Source organism: Poecilia formosa, unplaced genomic scaffold (genome assembly GCF_000485575.1).
Source record: "Poecilia formosa unplaced genomic scaffold, Poecilia_formosa-5.1.2 Scaffold272, whole genome shotgun sequence".
Taxonomy (NCBI): Eukaryota; Metazoa; Chordata; class Actinopteri; order Cyprinodontiformes; family Poeciliidae; genus Poecilia; species Poecilia formosa.
In genome coordinates, this window is record NW_006800211.1 from 491,863 (window position 1) to 504,941 (window position 13,079).

General features: G+C 41.2%; 1 protein-coding gene across 1 annotated transcript; it reads right to left on the reverse strand.

Annotated features, from left to right (window-relative positions):
- Positions 1–3,447: 3,447 nt before the first annotated feature.
- Positions 3,448–10,258, reverse strand: LOC107838523 (SH3 and multiple ankyrin repeat domains protein 1-like). The gene is made up of 3 exons (XM_016681168.1): positions 10,060–10,258; positions 7,201–7,272; positions 3,448–3,692 (listed from the first exon to the last, which is right to left on the reverse strand). The coding sequence occupies exons 1-3, from the start codon at positions 10,255–10,257 to the stop codon at positions 3,459–3,461; spliced, it is 504 nt and encodes a 167-aa protein (XP_016536654.1). The 5' UTR covers position 10,258; the 3' UTR covers positions 3,448–3,458.
- Between the last annotated feature and the right edge of the window lie 2,821 nt (positions 10,259–13,079).

A 13,079-nucleotide genomic window follows, 5' to 3' on the forward strand; every position in this document is an offset into this window, starting at 1 on the left:
TCACATAGAGACTTTTGGACCACAGCAGGTACGGGAAGCCAGAAGTGCCACAATTCAATAACTTAAAAAGTTCCAAAACTTAAAGAATCAGATTATCTTAAATAAATTATTACTTTTTTACTATTTAAATATTCATTAATTATTTTGTTATGTATTTTCCACTGAGTCATTTGCTGAGAAACAAAATGCAGTTACTTTACGTTTCCATATTACTGTAGCCAATCAGCTGGGCTAACGCTGCTGCTGTGATTGTTCTGCAGCTGAGTGTTAACCAATCAGATGTTTGTTTTCAGCAGGAGATATGAAGTTATTTAATTATGTAGTTAAGCACAGAAAGCCAGAAACAATAGTAATAAAAAGACATTTATATGTATCAATCAAAATTAACTCAGATTCTCCCATTTAATTACATAACATAAAACTGGATGGTAATTCATAACAAATATTATATGATAGGGTTCAACTAATTTACGTACTTTATAATGATATTTGGTGCAGAACAGAATAGAATTTATTTTAATTTAAAATAAATATCCGTTGTTCTGAGTTTCTGTGCAACAGCAGCAAATACTCACACAAAGACAGAATATAAAGTATTTATAAAAAACAGAATAAAGAATAAAATACTGTACAGTAAGGGCATAATTTCAAAGTAAAAGCTTCCAGAGGTTCTGTGGGTTTCTCCAGGTAAGTGGAACCGAAGGACATTTCCCTGAAATTTATCTTCAAACTTCACTTTTCTTCCCTTCAGGTTTTTGATCTGATAAAGCAGGTCAGCTGGTTCTCTATTAATTATGAGGCGTAACAGGAAAACAGCAAAGAGGTGATTAAAGCAGCGCTGATGATGCTAAACAAGGTCATCAAAACAAGACACCAGTAGACAACAAACATGTCCCAGTTCAACATAATCAGCTTATTACGGCACCAGCAGCCGGCTTGGCCCAGAAATGATCAAATTAAAATATTTTCCAGGAAAAAGCAGCTTTATAAGGTCCAGCTCCCAGGAATGTAATGTGTGAAATGTTTGAAAACATCTTTGATATAAAAGCTAAAGACTGAACTCTGTTCCTGAGCTGAAATTAGTCAGGAGACGGAAATATTTTCAGCTCATAAATAAAAACGGAAGCAAAGATATTAAACCATAAAGAGGCTCAGAGTTTGTGTCTGCCGGTGGAAGCAGAGTCTGCTCCGGTTTCCTGGAGAAAACACTCTGGATCAGGGTTAAAAAACGATAACGCTCTCAGAAATAACTTCAAACCGAATTTAAAAAATGAGAAAAATCCTGAAAATTATCCAATGGAAATCTGACAATGAGGGTTTGATGATCCTCACAGTTCAGAGTTTGGATCTGAACTAGTTGCTGTTTTAAATGAGGAGTCTGCTGAAGGTGATGCGCTCCATGTTATTTAATGGGATTCCCTCTTCTCATGTTTCTGCTTATTACTACTTCTGCCAGGTTGAAGTTATTACAGTGATCATTTTTGGTTTTCATGAACAGCGCGGTGCCCAGGTGTTTGTAGGGGAACCAGCTGGTTGAGGAGCTCTGGAGGTTTGGTTTGGTTACCAGCCGATCTGCTCCTCATCCTCCTGTTCACCTTCGTCTGTCCTCTCAACGCTGCTCATTTCAAGCCCAACCGCAGCACAGACACTCCTGACACGCTCATTAAATAATGATAAATAAACTTCATTATGAGCCTGGAGCTGCAGTCAAGTCAACAGCTCTTAAGGCAACAAACGGCGGCAGCGAGTTTCTGGCTGCCTGAGGCCAACAAGACGAAGGTGGAAACGTTTGAACATGTCTGGTTTGATCCGCCGCTCAGGAAACTGATCCAGACAAAAACTGGATTTATTCTCCTCAACTCAAAGGTAAAGCAGCAGAACCGCCTCCAGATGTTCTGTCCAGTCCTGAAGCTCCTCCAGATCCTGGATGGATTTTACTCGACGTTCCTCTACAGGCTGCAGTTACCACTGTTCATCTTTCCCTTCCACACTTTTTCCTTCCACTCAACTTCCTTTGAAAGAGCTTTGGTGCAACTTCATGAGTTTTCAAGATTTCATTTTCTCACAATAATCAAATTTTCTGAGATATTGACTTTTGGGTTTTCATAAAGACAGAATCATCAAAGTAACAGGAAAACCAGGTTCCAATATTTCACTTCAGATGTGATGAATCTACATGATATGAGCTTCACTTTCTGCTCTTTTAATTTAGAATATGTTATGTATAAAAAGTGAAGGTATAATAAACTTTTGCTTCTACAGTTTACACTTTGTGTTTTTGCCATTGAGGGATTTAAATATTGTTCATTTCTGAACTAATTTTGTCTTTTTTTATTCTTTTGCATTTTGTTTTTTTGTATTTTTCAGCATTGTGTGTTTTTCTTTTGACATGTGAATAGAAGGTTAAAAATGACCAGAATAAATAAAAGAATCTAATTTAAACTAATAACACTGACCTGCACAGCGAGTTAACGGACTTAAACAGACGATGCGTTTAGGGTCCGTCCGGATCTTTGTGTTTCTCCTCTGGAAGCAGGAACCACCTGCTCAGTCTGACATCAGGACTCGGCTCATTACCCAGCAGCCCCCTGGGCCGCTGTGTGGGGAAACTCTGAAGCTGCTGCTACACAACTCCTTCATTCACACCTGGGAAATGCTTCACTGCAGCCAGCAGGGCGGCGCTGCGCCTCACCGGATCCACATGAGGTTCATGTTCCTGCAGCTGATGTTTCGTTACGATCGGCACCGTAAAAAAACAAACTGGGCGACAGCAAATCCATCAACTAGAACCAAAGGTCCACCAGATGAGCTCGTTTCTGTAACCTGTTTTGGTCGGTGCCTTCATGGGATCGCTGTGTTTACATCTACAGAACCGAACCAGGAGGAAACCAGACCATCCTCAAACTAACTTCACATGAGACAAATCGGTGATTTCTCCTGAACATCAGTTTGGTTTCAGACTCTGTCCCATCTGAGTGTCACAACTTTAGAGCTGCTGACTTTCACAAAGCTGAACTCGTTTCCAGAATCAGTCAGAAGTTCTGATTCCCATCATGGATCCAGTTTGTGGACAGAACATTACGGAGCAATGTTAAAACTAATAACAAGCCGGTTCTGGTCCAGATACTTCAGCTGCCTTACAGGCCTGGACTGTTTTATCTCAGATCTCTGCAGAGACGGAAATCTGACGTCACGATGAAAAATGCTGAACTTCTCATTTATTTACAACATTTAGTGGCACAAACATTTGTGTCTCTGCTTCTGAAATGGGAGATCAGTTCACAGTTCAGTAGAATCACTAACAGTCGTGTCGAACGTTTCACATTCTGACATCAGGCAGGTGAAGCTGTGGAAACAGACGGGAGCCGCTCTGACCCTGCAAAGTGGGTTTGAGAAACTAAATGTGCTTAAGTGAAACATGACATTTTAAAAGAAATCATGTTTTTGATCAAACGTTTCTAGGATGAGGAGGTTTTTCTGGGTCTGGGTTTCCCTCCAGAACCAGAACCATTTATTACCCTCTGATAAGCAGAAGGTTTTCCACCAGTGTTTCTTTCTGTTTGTGTCCAGCCTGCAGCCTCACCTCCAGTTTCCCCGTCGTGGTAGTTTGGGTCGAGGCCTCGCTCCAACAGCTTCCCCACTTTGTCCACCTGGTTCTGCTGAATCAAGTCCATGAACCTCCTCAGGTTGGCCTGCACACACAGAGGACAAACGGGTCATCAAACCAGAACGCTGAGACAAAAGGATCCATCCTGGGACTTTCACAGAGACTGAAATACAATTAGAGATACGGGGAAAGGTCAGAGAAGGTCAAACATAAAAGTATAAAATGGAACCGAGTTGAATGTGCAGATAAGGGACAGACAGGAGGGAGGACATCAGGACAGGACGGAGCGGATCCTTTCTGCTCGGCTCGGTTCTGTCTGCTTTCTTTTCAGGCCGTGAGATAAAAATAGATAAGAGAGCAGCTCCCAGAAGGACGGGAGAGAACGAGCAGGAAGAATGAGAGAGCAGAAACAAAAGCTGCAGCAGCAACAAGCTGGACCAGCAGCTACAGTCACTCTGATATTTACTGACTGGAAACTGAATGAATCTCTGGAATCCACCACAAAAACATTTGATTAAAAAGTTCCTTTGTTCTCCAAGGAGATTTTATCGTCATGATTTCTAGAGCAATTTGATTTTGTTGCGTCTGAAATTAAAGACAAAAATGTTAAAGTTCTGCTGTGCCGTCCATCAGCAACAGGAATGTTTTATTTATTGTTCAGTATCGATGTTCTGAGACAGATAATCTGTGAAAACATTGATCTCCACCTCCCAAGTCAGAGCCAGGAGGCGGGGCTGAGCGCTGTCCATCACTCCTGTGAACACGCTGCTCGTGGTGGAGAAACAACTTACTACTACAGGAAAACTGTTGCTAACTAGCCTTAGCATTTATTGATAAAGCATTGCAGAGAGCAAAGGGGAGGGTGAGCAGCGTGTACTTGAGGTTGATTGACAGCGATAAGACCCTCCTTCTGGCTCTGATTGGCTGTTTCTGACCAAACTGTGTGTTTCTGCAGTGAGCACTGGGAGAAGGAACAGGAGCTGGACATGGTTTCATATCCACCTAGAACTATTCATACCTGGGAAAACTAAGAGTTTAAAATATTTTTATTAAACACCTATTTTTATTTACTTCCTGAGACGCAGCACTGCTGGCGCTACTTAGAGCTAACATGTTTAGATGTTGACTGGATGTTGCAGCTGGCTGACAGAGATCTGAGTAAATACTGATTATTTTATTATCACTGCACTGAAAGCAGAGAATCATCCGAAGTGACTCGGTTTCTGTCAGACTGACGGCTGCAGTGACTCACCAGCGGTTCAATATCTGGAAATGTCAAAGGATCATGTTGGCGGCACTGCGTGTGCCCCGTGTTTTATTTAATGTCCCCGTCCAGCCTGTCCCTGAGTGTCTCTGCAGGCCTGATGAATCAGGATGAGGAGGAAAGTGTCGTCTCCTCCCTGCCTGTCCTGAACAGGGAGCCAGTTTGGACATTGATCTTCTCTTTCTACCACACAGCAAAGCAACAGGATTAACTCCTGGAACGCTAAAATATCTCCTTTTAGAACCAGAAATATCCCAGAGAAACACTTCTTCACATTAATAACATTTTGGAAACTTGACTGTATGTATTTATGTCCCTGTTCCATATTTATGAGCATCTCCCTCCTCTTGCCTTTCTTATTTTCCTCTGTTCCTTCCCGTCTCTCTTCCCTGCAGTCGGATGTGAAATTAGAGCTGCTGTCAGACGGTTTTACCAGGTCCTGTAGGAGAGAGCTGCCACAGACATTTATGCTTTGGCTGCACAACAAGATTACAGTGGCTGCAGGACAGCAGCCCAGAGCTGGAAGCAAACAACCAGGAGGCTGAAAACTCATTTCAATTCATATAGGAGGGATGGAGGCAGGAAGAGGAGTCTGCTGTTCATCTGCCAGGAAAAGGAGCATTCTTCCAAATAATTATAATAAAGAGGACAGGAGAGATGGATAAGAACTGTTCTCCTCATTTCATTCGAATGACCAGAAACGAACCCAAACAGTCTGACTCCAACCAAACAGGGAAGATTTTACACAGAAACTGTAATCTGTGATTCTTTATGTCTTATTCTGGCAGCGCATTCGGTGTGAAACAGATTTGTCTCAGATTGCACTTCCCAGAGTGTGTCAGACTGAAGTGGGAGGAAGTGGGAGATCTTTCTCTTTATGTCTTTTCACCAGCAGGGGGCAGCAGAGTCACAGAGGGCCGAACAGATGAAGCTTCAGCTCGTATTTATCTGACAGATTCTTCATGTTGGTAATGACTCAGTTTGTTAAGGAGTTCCACAGGCCTCAGTGTTCGGTCTTATTGTCTTTAATCCAGGAATATGTAAAATACTGAATGGTATGAAGTCAATATCTGTTATGCTGATGATGACCAGATTTTTCACTAAGCCTGACTAATCAAATCGGATGGATCAATAACTGATTCCAGTAAGACTGGATCCTTCAGAAACACATTAGCCGTCCCTCCATTCACTGTATAATTGCATAATTCCACATTTTGAAATTAAATTTGCTGAATGGAAAAACGCCAGTTATGAAAAAACTTCTTTTTTTGTATAAAGTGTTGGCACTATGATGTGGTTTCTTTGGTTTATTTCGCAAAACTTTAATGAAAACTTTTTTTTTGCCTCACATGAGTCACATGATCATCATCCAGATGTTCCTGCTGGCCCAACCCATGAAGAAGACGACAGGAAGCGGCAGGAGGAAGACGGCGCTTCGTGTTTTTAATGACTTATCATGTGAACAAACTTATTCACATGTGATTTTAACTGCGTTCCTTATTTCATGAAAAACCTGCAAATGACAAATTGTGGATTTTCGACATTAGCTGAATAAAACAAAGCTTTGAGACATTTATATCAGAAACACCAGGACTGGCTGGTAAACCATTTCCTTGGCTTTACTTCCCTTCCACTGCCACAGCTGGACTCGTCCAAAAGCTGCACGGCCTTTGGACATGTCCACAATATGTATTAATATCACTATCTCAGTTTTAGCAACATATAACACAAACCAGTTTCACTCACCAACATTCAGACGGAAAATCTCACAAAACTTCTCGACACCAAATCAGAGTAAACAAACATGGCCGACGGTGGAGAAGCAATGGTGATAGTTTGTGTTTAACAGAATAAAACAATATATTCCATCTGCTTTGACTTACAGGCTTGACTCATCAATAATGTGTATGAACTTTAAAAGCTGGATGGATCTTCTGACAGTAGAACGGGAGGCAGACATTTCGGGTCCCGTCCAGCTCACAGTTGTTTCTGATATAAATGTGTAATTTGGTATGATACTAATCTTTTTATCATTCAGAACACTTTGATTTGTTTTTCTCAGAACAAACCATAATGCGCATAGCAACCTAACTTAGCAACAGCTAATTTAATTGCAGGGTGTAAAAATTAAAAGATAATTTGCAGTAAGTGAAAAAAGATGCCTGCCGTTTTGTTTTCCCTCCAAAACGAAGTGGCAGTAAACATCTCTGTCTGGGGCAACATTAATTACTTTATTTACCTCTCAACCTTCAGCTCTCATGATGGCAGCAAACTTTAAAAACACGACTTTTACAGAAACACAGTGAGGGGCTCTAATGGCCTTCCTTACCTTTGTATGAAGTTTGGCGACCTGCTTCTCGTCGATGTTGGGCTGTCTGTAGACTCTGCTCTTGTAGCGAAACTGTTGGAGGAACAAATGATTAAACATCTTCAGCTGGCCTGTGTTCATGGTCACTAATCAGAAGTGGAAATTGCCCATCTGTAGAAATCAGCATCACTCCAGTGACTGACATGAGAAAACATGCAAAACGACGACATCTCTAAAATATAAAGACAGTTTCTAATCAACCCCGGCCTCAAAATCTAATATGTCTGCTCTGAGTTTGGATCATTCTGGGTAAGTCCAGAGATTTTTACCTTCCTGTTCAGAGTCCAGTAATCTCTCCCGTTCCTCCAGTGAAGAGCTGGACTAATGAGCAGATTCTCTGCTCATTAGTCGCCTTAAGTTGAGCCAAGTTCTCTGATCCACCAGCGGCTTCACTGAAAAACACCTCATGGATTTAAAGGTTCTTCTTCTTACCATCAAGTCTCCCCCTTTGGGGGATCATGGGTTCTGACCCAATGTGGTTCTGGGTCAAATCCAACTTCAGAGGTAAGCTGATTCATGGTTTCATCATTTTGACTCCTGAGTGATTTGTCTGGAACATGAACCTCTCGTATCCTGTTACACCAAACATCATGAATGTGGGACTAAGCTAACAACCCAACCATTAAGCTAGCATAATGAATAAAAACAGCAGGTGGCGCTACATCGCCACCTGCTGATTTAAAGTGGAACTGCACATCCATCAGTGTCAGTTGACTGAACGCCGTACAGAGCAGCTCTGCCTGTTTGCGTTTCAAGATTCGTAGATTTTCAAACCATATGTAAAATATTTGAAATAAGATGCAGCTTGGCTGCTACATGACAAACTATTGGCTGGCATTTGTAAAGCAGTCAGTCCATATGTTTCCTTGGAGATGATTGACTGTAGAGAAAAACCATAAAGGAGGAGCTGAGACGGTTTCCACTCGGTGTAATAATGTATATTAAAATATATTTGGTGTTTAAAGTATTAGTATTAGTTATGAGCGTTTTAACAGGAGATTTCAAGTGTTTGCAGAATTAAGCTACTCTGGAGCGGCTGTGGTTCCTAATCTCTGTGAGTGCCGGGTTCTGGAAACGTTTTGTATTCAAACTGATTCCTCATTTGGGAAAAGGAGAGACAAATGTTTGTGCTGCTGCATATCTGCTGCCGTTCCTGTAAATAAATGAGAAACGTTGCTCTTTGCATGACTGATGTGTGATTTCTCCTCTGCAGAGATCTTTCATGAAACAGTCAGGAACTAAAAGGAAGCTAGTTTGGGATTAGCAACCTGGTTTTGGGAACAGAGATTATCGGTTTGGGGCTGAAATGATCTCACCTTGCATGAGCCTTAGAAATTAACTTTCAGATTGTACACTGTACATTTTGAATATAAGCACAAAAATAATTTCAAAAACTTCAAGTGTTATGATAAATTTCCAGAAATCTCAGCAGTCCTCCCTTCAACATGCAAAGCAATAAGATTCTGTCCTGGTAGAATAAAAATAAACTGACTTGAATTTGGGTTCAGACGTCAGCACTACTCAGATAAAAGGATGTTAGATTAGGATCATATTAAATGTCAAATCTGCCTCATGAATATTACAGATGTAACGGGGGGTAATAATCAAATAAAAGATTTCTCTGCTGCTGAGGGAGTCTGAAGCTCAAACCTTCTCTGTCTTGATTAAAAGTAAAGAGCTAACGGACTCCAGCCGCTCTGAGGTGAAACAGACCTGATGAGGATGACGCCGTCTGAATGCCATCTGCTAAAGTTTCAGAGAAAGCTGCTGTCAGTGAGCCTGCTGTGTGTCGATAATCTGGATCAGCGCAGCCAGAGGATGTGATAAGATGTGAGCGCTGAGCTGGGAAACGCTCCACGCTGCCACATTTTCACTCATTCATCCCAACCAGATTACACAAACACTTTGTTACTTCATAAGGAACAAAACTCTGAGGAGTTCCTGAAAATTAGGACTTTCATTTTATCGATTTATGAAAGAAAACGTATAACATTACCAGATGAGAGATGAATGTCAAACTGCAGATCTACTGCTGCCCTTTATCCCTCCATCTTCTCTCCATCTCTTCTAATCTACATAATAATCTAATATGTTGTTACTATGGAGAGCCATTTCAGCCAAAATTAAATAAAGAAATAAATGGGTAAAATAAATAAAAAAAATTAGTAAAATAAATCAATAAATGAAAAAATGAGTGAAATAAATACAAAATGAGTTAAATAATAACCTTTAAGTGATTCAGAGCAAGTATAAATCCTGCATCTTTTAATGTAAGAATAACTTTTTTATTCTATTTTTTTGCTCCTCCAAACAGAAGAAGACAAAACTAAAGAAGTTTTGGAAAATGAATTAACTTTTTTGATTAAAAAGTTAATTAGTTCACTTATTAACTTTCATGACCTCTGCTGACCAATCAGTGTTTTAGTACATTTTTTACTCAGAGAGACTCTGATTGGTGTAGCAGACACTTTTTAACAAACAGGAGATGAAAGGTGGTCGACCTGCAGAGGATATGAAATATGATGATTATTTCTGCTTTAATCTGAGACATCAGAGCCAAAGAGGCGATGAAACGCAGCAAACTGCCACAAAAGGCCTTCATCTGCATTTCTCTGGACTATTATATTAGTTTCAGTTGCTTAAGTTAGAAATGATCAGCAAATTACTTTGAAATCCGACTGAGAACTCAGAGGAAATAACTTGTTTTGAAATACCACAAAGAAACTTTACCAACCAAACTCCTCATCACACCAAGAGTCTGTAAAATAACTGGTTAACAGATTCAACCGACATCAAAGCTCTGATTGGACGAACGCTGACCTCCAGGCAGGGGACGCCCTTGCTGATTGGCTGTGGGTATTCTCGGAGGAGGCGCTCTTCGTCCAGGAACTTGCCGTCCCTCCCGTTGCTCGCCGGCTGGAAGAGGCCGTAGTTCAGGACGTCCTTCAGGGTCTGATTGAGCGTACACAGGATCCGCTGCTTGGCGATCCAGACCGTCGCGTCCGGGTTGAACCGCATGCATTTCTGACAGCGAGCCGAGGGAGAAAGCACAACAAAGAACATCAATAATTCAATATTAATTATTCAGCTAAAATAAACAGGGATGGAAAACGGAAAAAACCTGCAAGGGAGCAAAGACTTTTCCACAAAACTCTGTATCCACAGAACAAAAATACAAAACCATACCAAGTATTTGTGTCTAGTTTCTACTGCAAATATCTTAGTTCACTTCAACTGAGACAAAACTATCCATCAGGTTTCTTTTCAGGAGGATAACTGAGCTTCTTTCAAGTCAATAATTCCTTAATATTGATGAAAAAATTATAGTTCCACAGATTATTTTACTTATTATATTTCCCATGTAAATTTCTAGAAAATAAAACTTTGAAATTTCTTGGTTTCAAAAGTTAAAACTTTTCGACTTTTGAAAATAAATTTTCTAGGAAATTTCTGTGATTAATCTCAAAGTTTTTTGGCAGAAATGTGTTCCTGTTGTTTCCATCTACAGTCACCCTAATAGGCCGTCATAGTTTTGTCTAATGTTAAATGTAATGAGACATTTTCACTAGAAACTGGACACAAATACTTGGTAATATTTAGTGTTTCTGCAACATTAGACCCAGTAGGACCAGCCAACACGTCCAGCCAGTCCCAGTTCCTGTGAACGGAGCCAGTGACGGGTCACTTTGCACAATGGCGGGTCACTAAGGGTGTAGCTGACAGAACCTCTCTGGCCCACTCGCCGGTCCTGCTTTCAGCTCGAAGTGAAACAGACACACAATGGCGGCTTCCTGCCCTGGATGTGGGAGGATCAGCGGCATTCCAGAGCGTTTCCAGCTGGATGTGCTGCTGCTGGGCGTCTGCAGCGGCGAGCCGCCTGGATAATCCCATCTCCTGGCAGGAAGAGGGCAGACTCCGGGACGAGGACGAAGCAGATGTCTGGATCCGGTCGGGTCGAGACAGAGGTGTAAATTTAAATGGCTTTCCATTATTGTTTCCTCCTCAGCCACAAACAGCAGCTTCATTAGAGACATGCTTTAGGTTTTAATGAACAGCTTTTTAGGACGTGGTAGCAGTATGAAGGACAGAACTGGAGTTTAGAAACTTGCAAAAAGCGACACTTTAAAAAGATAAACCTCTTTATCGTTGAGATGAAATAAAACAAGCAGCAGTAAAACTAAAGACACTGAAACGAGGGAAAGAAAGTTATCAGACTTGAGGACCGGATCAGTTTTACCTGACAGACCAACACATAATGATAAACAGCTGTTAAGTGAAAGGACAAGAATATCTATAAAGTGTGGCAGGTATTTATATTTATACCCCTTCATTCTGAAACTCCTAAATTAAATCAGGTGCAACCAGTTATCTTAAAAATGAAACTGTGTGATCAAAGTCCAGCTGTGCGATTTATTCTGCAGACGTTTCTACTAAAGTCTCAGTCGTTTTTCAGAGAACAAGCAGGAAGACCGAGGAACCAGCAGACCAATCAGGGAGAAGCTCAGAGGTTTAATGCACCTTCATTGGTGCAGACAGAGTGTCTGCATAGTTTAGTCTGCATGGGGAACATCAATCAGCTTCTGCTACAAGCTGGAATATTTACTAAAATGTAATTCTCAATAGATAAGTTAATAGTCATTTCTTTGACTTGCCTGAATTCCTTTGCACAGGTGGATTCTACAGTGCAAGACGAACAGACACAAACCTGAAGCGATTTGTTGGCTTATGCAACTCAAACACAAAGCAGATCTGAAGCCGTTATGAAGGGTTTGATCATCTGTGAAAAATACAAACTCTAGAAAACAGCTGCATGAGTCGATGGCAGCTGGAGTTGGAGTCACATGTACTGCAGAGTTCATGCTGGCCTGAATTATTCAGCTGATTTCTGAGTGGATGGCTTCACTTCATGCTGAGATCCAGCAGCACCACAGAGCGGTCAGAGCGCACATGTGAAGCAGGGCACAGCACATGTGTTCATACAAACATGTTTCACACAACAAATCCTCACTGATTCCAGGAGCTTCAGGAGGTCAGCTCAGGGTCAGCGCAGAGCAACACAAACCACTCCGCTCTTATTTACACAAACCCTTTTCTCAGGTCTCTGTAGCAGCTGCTAGTGTGTGTGTGTGTGTGTGTGTGTGTGTGGATGTGTGTGTGTGTGTGTGTCTGTACTTTTAGGTTTCACAACAAGAGTGAAAAGATGTGAAAGGAAAAACAGCATCCAGGTGGAAAACAAGGTTTATCTCAGAGCTGTGAGGCAGCCACAAGCAGGATGACACGTTTCTCCATCCCAACGACCAGAACCCGTCCAAACCAGAGCTGCAGCAAGGCCGGCATCGGCCACGCGTCAGCATCAACTACTGCATCCGCCACATGTCAGCTCCTGTACAGCTGGAGGATGCAGCATGCAGCCACATGCTGCATCGCTGTGGCTGCAGGTTTCAACGTGTTTCATAAAGGCAACAGCTGGCAGGTGATTCAGCTGTTCGATGTTTCATTTCTGCTTCTGAGCTCTAATTTCACCTGATCATATCATGTTTCACTCACTGATCTCAGCCTGCCAACAAACCCAGACTCTTCAGAAGCTGCATTTCCATCACAAATGTACAAAACTTTGTCAATATTCTGCTAACGACAAAAAAACACAATTTTGCAATTGTAATTGTAATTGTAATTAAATAAGAAGCACAATTAAAATCAGACGCAAATAAGTTTGTTCACAAAATAACAAATATAATGCATGTATAAGAATCAAAATATGCATAAAGTTATGATCATTTATTGCAGACTTCAGATGCTGCATTAAAACCTGCAAACAGGATGACGTAATAAATGCCGTC

What these genes read in the sequence shown, in the direction of transcription:
- LOC107838523 (XM_016681168.1), bottom strand. Translation starts at nt 10,257, where the DNA reads ATGCGGTTCAACCCGGACGCGACGGTCTGGATCGCCAAGCAGCGGATC. An exon ending in AGGGCGTCCCCTGCCTGGAG is followed by an intron (nt 7,273 to 10,059) that starts GTCAGCGTTCGT and finishes TTCCTCCAACAG; the next exon opens with TTTCGCTACAAGAGCAGAGT. An exon ending in TCGCCAAACTTCATACAAAG is followed by an intron (nt 3,693 to 7,200) that starts GTAAGGAAGGCC and finishes CTGTGTGTGCAG; the next exon opens with GCCAACCTGAGGAGGTTCAT.